The sequence below is a fragment of the Magallana gigas genome, chromosome 6 (genome assembly GCF_963853765.1).
Source record: "Magallana gigas chromosome 6, xbMagGiga1.1, whole genome shotgun sequence".
NCBI lineage: Eukaryota > Metazoa > Mollusca > Bivalvia > Ostreida > Ostreidae > Magallana > Magallana gigas.
Genome location: NC_088858.1, coordinates 52,757,158 through 52,767,696, shown reverse-complemented (window position 1 = coordinate 52,767,696; position 10,539 = coordinate 52,757,158). Strand labels below are relative to the sequence as shown.

The 10,539-nt window shown below is 33.3% G+C and overlaps 1 protein-coding gene across 1 annotated transcript; it reads right to left on the bottom strand.

The window, feature by feature from the left end:
- Positions 1–855: 855 nt before the first annotated feature.
- Positions 856–10,453, bottom strand: LOC105341504 (uncharacterized). The gene is made up of 9 exons (XM_034467170.2): positions 10,307–10,453; positions 9,244–9,383; positions 8,428–8,569; positions 7,413–7,534; positions 4,413–4,523; positions 3,128–3,173; positions 2,096–2,156; positions 1,390–1,480; positions 856–1,056 (listed from the first exon to the last, which is right to left on the bottom strand). The coding sequence occupies exons 1-9, from the start codon at positions 10,407–10,409 to the stop codon at positions 919–921; spliced, it is 954 nt and encodes a 317-aa protein (XP_034323061.2). The 5' UTR covers positions 10,410–10,453; the 3' UTR covers positions 856–918.
- Positions 10,454–10,539: the final 86 nt, after the last annotated feature.

Sequence of the window (10,539 nt, the reverse complement as noted above, 5' to 3'; positions counted from 1 at the left end):
AGACCAACACCCCCCCCCCCCCCAAATAAAACACAAAACACAGACAGTTGGGGCAACATAAATTAAGACTCGGTGAGATAGTCCAGAACCCATCCCCATCTGAATATAAAAATGTTGAACTACCTTTTTCACATAAATGTAGTACAATTACAGCATTGGCCTTGGAACAAAATAACCCCTACAGTATTACACATATAGTAATGATATAATATCATTATCAACCATGCAAGTTTGAATAATCATTAGTTCCATTATTTATATAAATACCAGGTATTCCATAAAACTTAACTTCCTCTTGCATCCAAAACCTTAGTCTCAGATTCAGCATCCTCGCCTGTGGGGTGCATCAGTATCACTATCCCTTCAAAGCTGGTAAAGACTGAACCAATAATCACCAAGATTTGTCTATCAAAGGGCTCCTGCTCCAAAAACTTAAACCTCATCCAGCATAAAAAACCTTTGGCTCAGATTCAGCATTGATCAAGCCTATATCTGGTGCATCGGTATCAAAGATGCACCAGTCGTGCAAGTTGGTGAAGTTGGGGCCAGTAGTAACTTAGATATGGCTATTAAAGGGCACCTGCTCCAAAAACTTTAACCTGCTCCAAAAAACTTATCTTCCTCCAGCATCCAAAATTCATAGCCCAGATTCAACATCGAAGTCTTTTAAGTTAATAAGTATGTCCATATGCACCATCCATGCAAGTTTTATGAAGGTAAAACAAGTGATTATTTACTTACAGGACCTGCACCAAAACCTTTACCAGGTCTGGATGCCAACGCTGATGCTGAGGTCAACGCTGATTCCCCCTGAATTCATCTCAGTCAGCTAAAAAACCAACCTTGAAATTGATCTCAATTGATAACATCATTTTATTTTTAGACATATTTAAAACTTTGAGATACAGGAACAAAAGATCATATGACTTTGTACAGATGTATCTGTGTTAGCTCTGAGTCCTCAGATTCCCTGTCACCGTACAGTAACAGGTTTGCTCTGGTTGTTATCTCCCCTGTCGGAAGCTCTTGTAACCAGGTAGCCAAGTCTAATGGCAGCTACAAAGGAAATGAAGGATAAACTACAGATCTGTGTAAATATTGAATAGCAAAAACATATGGCTGCCAATCAGTTATATGTTACTAATCTGAGCAGAAAAAACCATCTGTGACTAACCCATTTATTAATAAATTCCAAAATATGTCTGCTTTGTCTATATTATTTCAATCAAATATCAAATTCATTCAAATAAAGGTGAAGAATAAGTCAAGATGTATACCTCAATAGCATTTAAAGATGCTAGGAAATAAACCTTGATATCCTACAAACTGCGGCGGTATTACTTCTATAGCATATAAGTACTTTATAGAAATATTCTTTTAGATTCATACCTGAATGGCATCGAGGGATTCCTGTATACTTGGTACAGTCACAATAAAACAGCCCTTCTTCCTCACATTCTGGTATAGAAAGTTCCATATACTGAAAAACACAAAAACAATTACCAGTTCAGTCTCGTATAATTGACAAGAGTTTCTTGATTGCATTTTAAAACACATTCTTTACATGTTTGCATCAACATGAAGTAGGTGTTAATTTATTTCAAAGTAAACTGACATCACATTTTTAATGCATTATTGATGAAATGGCATTATCAATGTGATCTTTTATATCTATAAGGCCATCAGAAAAGGATTCATTAATACAAAAAGGGGTTCAAACATGCTATGAAAATAATATCTTTTGATATGTGCTTGTATAAAATGTTAATAAAACTGATTTTGTGTTGTCATATACATATACCATCATGACATACAAGAGAACCTCCATGTATATCACGAGTTTTGGTAGTGTACCCAAAGGTCACTTCATTTACCCCATTCTCCACTAGCTTCTTTATTTTATGAGCTAGTGGAAGGTTTGATTTTAATCAGACTGCATTTACCAAGATGGTGCCTAGCAAATATCTATCCATAAATACATGTACAATTATTTATGAGAGAGAGAGAGAGAGAGAGAGAGAGAGAGAGAGAGAGAGAGAGAGAACAAATAAAAACTAAATAAATATATACATATCTATGTAACTCATGTTTTCACCTTTTTTGTGTGTCGAGTGGCATGAAGAATTCAAATACATTGTTTAGGATAATAACATCAGCTATCAAACAAAGCAAAATCAATATAAGTAAGGTATGTTCCAACAACTTGCACTCACTATCTATTAGGTTACAAAAACAAAGAGCTTTAATAATGAAACACCAGTAAAGAGTTAAGGTACTTTGTTGCAGTAATGAAATACCAGTAAAGAGTTAAGGTACTTTGTTGTAATAATGAAATACCAGTAAAGAGTTAAGGTACTTTGTTGTAATAATGAAATACCAGTAAAGAGCTAAGGTATTTTGTTGTAATAATGAAATACCAGTAAAGAGTTAAGGTACTTTGTTGTAATAATGAAATACCAGTAAAAAATTAAGATATTTTGTTGTAATAATGAAATACCAGTAAAGAGTTAAGGTACTTTGTTGTAATAATGAAATACCAGTAAAAAATTAAGATATTTTGTTGTAATAATGAAATACCAGTAAAGAGTTAAGGTACTTTGTTGTAATAAAGAAATACCAGTAAAGAGTTAAGGTACTTTGTTGTAATAATGAAATACCAGTAAAGAGTTAAGGTACTTTGTTGTAATAATGAAATACCAGATAAGAGTTAAGGTATGTTTTTGTAATAATGAAATACCAGTAAAGAGTTAAGGTACTTTGTTGTAATAATGAAATACCAGTAAAGAGTTAAGGTACTTTGTTGTACTTTTTAGTACTCTAGGTTCCATGAATTGCACATTATTGGTTGGTGGTTTACTCTTAGTCTCAAATATCTATGATTCTTAAGGATAATTAGTTTTTTTACAGGTGTGACCCACAAAATGTGGATGAGTTGGCAGGTATGTTTAACTAAGTCATATAGCCTCGTTGAAACATTCCACTTACTCAAAGAAAAATTCTTAGTGTATATTGATGACTGTATATTTCTTCTACATACAGTGTAACAATACAACATCTTCTCCTGATACACAGAACATTGTTATAGGATTTACGGTGATATAACAGCTGTACAGCACACTTTCCTTACCTTGTTGGATGAGTTGACCACAATGCTTGATGTCTTTCTGGTACACCTAAAACCAAACATTCTGATATAAAACAGTTCCATTCTGTTAAAAGTCTTTATCTAAAATCAGTTCAAGACATACATATAAACAACAAATATATACAATTATACTTCTTGTGAAGATTTTGACCTGTACATCTAAAATATTGCCTGAACAGATGTTGACCTGTACAATATTACATGTACAGATGTTGACCTGTACAATATTACATGTACAGGTGCTGACCTTTACAATATTACATTTACAGGTGCTGACCTGTACAATATTACATGTAAGGATGTTGACCTGTACAATATTACATGTATAGATGCTGACCTGTACAATATTACATGTACAGGTGCTGACCTGTACAATATTACATGTAAGGATGTTGACCTGTACAATATTACATGTATAGATGTTGACCTGTACAATATTACATGTATAGATGATGACCTGTACAATATTACATGTACAGATGTTGACCTGTACAATATTACACATACAGGTGCTGACCTGTACAATATTACATGTAAGGGTGTTGATTTGTACAAATTCACCTTTTATATGTTGATCTGTACAGATGTTAACATGTACAATATTTTTGGTCGATGATATATTGTACACCTGTACAATATTGTTTACCTATGCAGATGTTGACATGTTCAATACTGCCTGTGCAGGTGTTGACCTGTACAAAATTACATGTACAGGTGCTGACCTGTACAATATTACCGGTACATGTACAGATGTTGATCTGTACAATTTCACCTGTACGTATGTTGATTTGTATAGATGTTGATATGTACAATATTATTGGCCTATAATACATGTATATTGTTAACCTGTACAATATTGTTCACCTATACAGATGTTGACATGTTCAATCTGCCTGTGCAGATGTTGACCTGTATACAATATTGTCAGCCTGTACAGTGTACAATATTTCCGTACAGAAGTTGACTTGTACGGATGTTGACCAGTGTAGAAGTTGGACGGGTACCTGTACATATGTTGACCTGTACCTTATTTATTGGGCTATGAAATATTGTTGACCTGTTCAGATGCTGACCTGTTCAATATTGCTTTTGCAGATGTTGGCCTGCTCAAAAATGCTTGTACAGATTTGGACCAGCTAAATATTGCCTATATAGATGTGAATCTGTTTAATATTGTTGGCCTGTACAGATACTGACCTGTACAGATGCTGACCTATTAAGTATTACAGTCCTTATAAAAACTAGTAGATATTTGTGCAGACATTACCTGAACTCTGTCTTGTAGATTGTACTTTGTGACTATTTGGTTCTGGACTTGACAAAATGTGGGATCTATTTCTACCCCCACTATACAGCTTGCCTCACTCATCAAGTAAGCCTAGTGAAGAAAATTTTGAACAAACTTTTTAAGATAATTATATGTACAATGTATGTTCATAAAAAAACCAAAAAGACTATGATAGAAAACTTTAATATCATAAAAAGTTTGCTGTTTTAAGGATCACTGCACTGTATTATCAAACATGATATTATCAAAACAAGAGGCCCATGGGCCACATCGCTCACCTGAGGAACAATAGGTATGGTAAAATCAGCTTAATGGAGTCATAATACAAACTATCTGGACACTGTACAATAATACATGTAGATCCTGTATAAATAAAATCCATTTTCCCCTGGATATTCTTATGTTTATAATCATTAGTCCCTTTTCTAACAGGATGATTTTATAGTCATATCATATGTTGAGTATTGCAGTTCTCAAAAAGATCCTTAACAATAGTTTATATATGGGATATAAACGTACATCAACCTCTGAACCTTCTCGTGAGGCTAAAGAATTGTCCTGGGGCCAAAGTCTTAACAATTATAAAGAATCATCTGGCTGATTAGTTTCTGAGAAGATTTTTAAAGATTTACCCTATATATTCCTTTGTTAAACTTTGACCCCCATTGTGGCCCCACCCTACCCCTGGGGATCATGATTTTCACAACTTTGAATCTACACTACCTGAGGATGCTTTCACACAAGTTTCAGCTTTCCTGACTGATTAGTTTCTGAGAGAAAGATTTTTAAAGATTAACTCTGTTTATTCCTATGTAAAACATCGACCTCCCATTGTGGCCCAAACCTACCCCCAGGGTTATGATTTTCACAAATTTGAATTTACACTACCTGAGGATGCTTCTACACAAGTTTCAGCTTTCCTGGCTAATTAGTTTCTGAGAAGAAGATTTTTAAAGATTTACTCTATATAATCATATGTTAAAATTCGACCCCCATTGTGGTCCCACCCTACCCCTAGGGGTTATTATTTTCACAACTTTGAATCTACACTACCTGAGGATGCTTCCACACAAGTTTCAGCTTTCATGGCCGATTAGTTTCTGAGAAGAAGATTTTTAAAGATTTACTCTATATATTCCTATGTTAAACTTCAATCTCCCATTGTGGCCCCACCCTACCCCCGGGGGTCATGACTTTGTACAAATTTGAATCTACATTACCTGATGATGCTTTCACACAAGTTTTAGCTTTCCTGGCTGATTAGTTTCTGAGAAGAAGATTTTTAAAGATTTACTCTATATATTCATTTGTTAAACTTCGACCCCCCCATTGTGGCCCCACCCTCAGGTGAGCTAAAAAGGTTAAGTTTACAATACGTTGGTTTCTGGAAGAACAGACTTTGAAAATTTTCTTAATAAATATTGACAAATTTGTTACTTTTTTAATCTTTAGTTTTTAAGATATGTGTACAAACATAGAATTGTGAGCAAATCTTTGTATCTTGCTTATAATTCGAAGCTTAACACTCAAATATGGTTAGTAAATAGAAACTGTAAACAATTAAACACAAGAAACATGCACTACATGTATAACAAATAAAGAACACAATTTATTTTTTCGAAATTATTCATATATATATTACATGTATATACCTACATATTTCCGTCAGCGATATCAAACTCTATTTAAACTGAATAAACTCGAGAAAATGCCGAGCATCTCAACAAAACCTATTGCATTAATCTGCCATTACGCAAAAGATAATGCCGAATTACCGATAGAATGAATTGTATTTCAGTAGGCACCTACCCCTACATCAGATTTTGCTTAATTTGCGCAGGTAAACAGTTAACTGTTTGATTTAACGAATTCTCTTTGATTTAATACGTAAAAATCACGAAATACAGACGATAGTTTCCAGGTAACAAAGCATAAATAATGAAAACGAAACGAAAATTAGAACAAGCTAGCACCAACGTCATGTGTGAAAACTGTCAACGCATTGAAATATCTAGCCTCAATTTATTTCACAAAATCGGCACCAATATATTTTGCATGTTTCAAAATTTCCCTTCATACGCGAACTGTTGCACAACAAGCAAATTCATCATAGTCAGATCGAACCTTTTTCGTATAATGTCATGGCTGCTTTAAACAAAGAACCTCGTTTTAGAAGTATGGAATACGAGTCTTGGTAAAATGGGTATGCAAACCCGGGCCGTGGCAAAATAAAAGCCGGGGCAGATCGGCAATCGTCAATTCCAATGCCGCATTATTTTGCAGCAATATTTACAGCGAATACAAATATACTAGTCCATCAAATATCCTGAAATTTTAATGAGATTGGCAGATTAATAACTGCTAATATTTTGTTTTACCCAGGCCAAGTCTTGTCTACCCATTTTATTGTATGCCGAACCCGAACCTATTAAACTGATTGAAACACGCCTTTCCTTTATTATCATTTTCGTAATAACTCAGATTTGAAACAGAATTACCACTTAATTTTTGCAATTTATATTTTCCTTCCCATAAGGATAATTTATGCTGAACTACGTTGAATTTGCCTCGGTAGTTCTTGAGAAGAAGATTTTTAAAAATGCACCCCCCTTTTTCTACAATTTCAAGGTTTTCTCCGCTTTGAATACAGATCGGACTTTTATTTCTGCAATTTATATTCGCCCTCCCATAAGGATGCTTTGTGCCAAATTTGGTTGAAATTGGATAAGCGGTTTTAGAGAAGAAGTTTAAAATGTAAAAAGTTTACAGACAGACAGACGGACAGACGGACAGACGGACGGACGGACAGACGGACGACGGACAAAAGGTGATCAGAAAAGCTCACTTGATCTTTCAGCTCAGGTGAGCTAAAAAGGTACTAACAGATAATAAGTACTATAGTGTACTGAGTCAGATAAGATTAAATCCTTATTACAATAAAATACCAACAAATGCAAATAACCCTCTTATTGAACATACCCCATAAAGAATGGCCCCTGTTCTGGACCCCACATCCACCACTGATTTGCCCCTGAGGTCCCCCAGTAAGTGTTGGAATATGTACTTTATCTCCTTCACAGAGGCCGAGTGGGTTATAAAGGCTGAAAAAGCAAAGAAATCAACACATCAAAGGTCAACTACAAACAAACAAAGTGTCAGTCATACAAGTATTTACATCTACATGTACCAAGTACTCAGTAATATCCCTTCTATTTCTTAAAAAAACCAAAAAACCAAAAAACAATTGTGGTTCATAAACCTATAAAAACTAACAAGGCTAAAACCTACATGGCCAAGTTCTAACCAGTCTATTAATTGGTCAAAACCTTCTGCAACCTGAAAAATCACGGGATTGCATGAAATAATCATGATGGTGTCAGACTCAAATTCCCATACACCAGTAAGACGTCTTGGCTATTTCTTAAATCTAACATACTGTTGTACTTAAAAAAAAAATTAGTTACTTTTTATATACTCTTTATGATCATTAATATGTTAAAAATAAGTTGTAAATATATACCGTACAATAATATGCTTTCATGTTAACAAGTTAGCTGAATTCAAACCTTTTTAAATGGCTCTCCTTGCAATAAGTTTGTTTTAACGATATGTAAATTAATAAAGACAAGAGAGCCAGATTTTCACTTTCCAATTTAAGCTGTTCAAAGTTAATTTTAACATTTTTAAATATCCACACACATTTGTTAGGGAGAAATTGTCAAAAAGAAAAGCAAACCATCCTTATTTTATACATTCTCCTTTTTGCTTAGTTTTGCTTTTAACTACTTAAACAATTTTGGAGATATCAAATATTTTAGGCACATCTTGAATAATATGAATTGAGCCCCTCTTGGACTGTCTTTATATCTTAATGAATAGATCATTAAACATCTAGTTAGTATTAACTTAACTTTTAACAGCAATTAAAATTTCATAATATATATATCTATCTAAAACTAAAGCAAACCACAACTTAATTTTGGGGTCAGCATACTTAAAGGTCGGACATTTCTAGATCCGCAGTCTGAGCAGTAGTTTCTGCTCATCTGTCCTTCATCACACAAGTCATCAATGTCATCATCATTAAAACAGAAGGCATCTATATGTTCAGTTGTGAGTTTATCACAATCTGCATTCTAAAAAATAAAAAATAAATATCTAATAATGAAAACAACTTAAAAAAAAGAAAAGATATAACTATATATATAACCCTTTCAAATTCACTGTTTTGGACCAGTAAGCCATTTTTCACTTTATTTTAAAACTGTTTATAGCTAACACATTTGAATTCTATTAAAGAAGGGATCAAACTATTGGAAATGCAAAGATGCTTGATATAAATAATATTTTTCATATGTATAATGTCATAATTGTGTATTTAGGTTCCATATGCTATGTTCATGTATAAAGGGTATTAAACATATTTTCCCCCAAAAAATTAGTTAAAAAGGCATGAATGTGAAAGATAAATGTGTTCATTATCAATAACTGTGTGATTTCCTAAATTGTGATCACACTGAACAATATGATTTGACCTTGAACCTTAAACGTTCACTTTTATTTTGAAATGCTCTGAACTTAACTTTACGGTCATTAAACTTTTGAGAAGTGCTACTGCAGGAGATCCAATCTCTCTCTCTCTTTACCTTCATCACTACAGGACAAACTCTACATAATCTCAGCAAGATTTGTCCAGACTAAAAATTTTTATTGGAAATTTTTTGTGCTCGACAAATCTAACAGAGATTAACTCTACAACGTATTCTTACATTTTTTTCTCTTTATGATATCTCTAAGAGTAGTTACTCACCGGACCAACAGAAGGAGTGCATATTTTCTCTGTCTCTGTGACTCCGTTCAGAGGGAGAAGAGAGCGGACATCTTCTCGAATTGACTCCAACATGACATCACTGTTATGGCCTGTGGATTTTATCTGTTTATCGATGAGGTCTGTGGAATTATAAAATCAATGGACTTTATGAGACCGGTTCATTAAATATATAAAAAGTCATATTACTTTGTTTCTGAATTTTAATTAAACAGGTTGGGATCAAACGCCCAAATGGGATATAATAGTCCATATGGGATATCAATTTAAAGTGCCAAAAATATATTTTTTTTTAAATATTTGATATAAATCCGCATTAGAATAAATGAAATGTAACAACTTTAAAATTTGCTGAACAACTTTTTCTGTAACCGGTACTATTATGGAGATTGATCCCTCATTATATCCAAATTAAACTTCTTGGGGATCAATCTTAAAAGCTATAGATATAAAGAAAAACTATTTAATCAAAAGTTATTGCATTTGATACACGTACATTAATGCGGATTTATAAAAAATAATACACAGTAGTCCTGTGCATATATATTATATTTATTACTATTGTTGTAATTTTTTTTCTGTAACCACCTCATTGAAATTATTTAGCACGATACATTTCACCTTTCAATCATAATACTCACATTTTCACGCTTGTTAAAATAAGTATATATATTTTTGTATCTCTTTATAAATATTTCATAATTGTTGTATAATATGCATGTTTGATTTTGTTCAATAACATACATCTCATGTACTCTCTGAAAACAGGAATAAAATATTGAATGAATGAATGATTGGTCCCAATCTGTTAAAGCTTCATGAACATGTGTGCTTTTGTAACTTTTTAATAACAGATATAGGTATAAGTCACATAAATCCAGAGCAAAGGCTGGTTATCAAAACAGTAATTAACAAAAAACAGCAATGGCACTCTAAAAAGTCAAATCCACACATTCAGCAGTTCCAGTGCTCTCGGAGATCTGTAATTTAGTGTAATCAATAGCCTATTAACGTTAAATGTTTTCAGAGAGAAGGGTAATCTCACCGTTTATATTTTCTTTCACCCAGTTTAAAAACTCAAGAGATTGATCACTGTTCAGACTTGCATAAATACTTGTAAACCCGCCAATAGCTGCCACAACATCCATTTTTGACACATGTGACGATGTGTGTTTTCAGCTTGTACCACAAGAAATTATCAAACGCTCACTAATATTAGACCTCTGGGTAAACTTACAGATTCCGGATTTTTTTCCAAACTTATTTTTATCAGTGAAC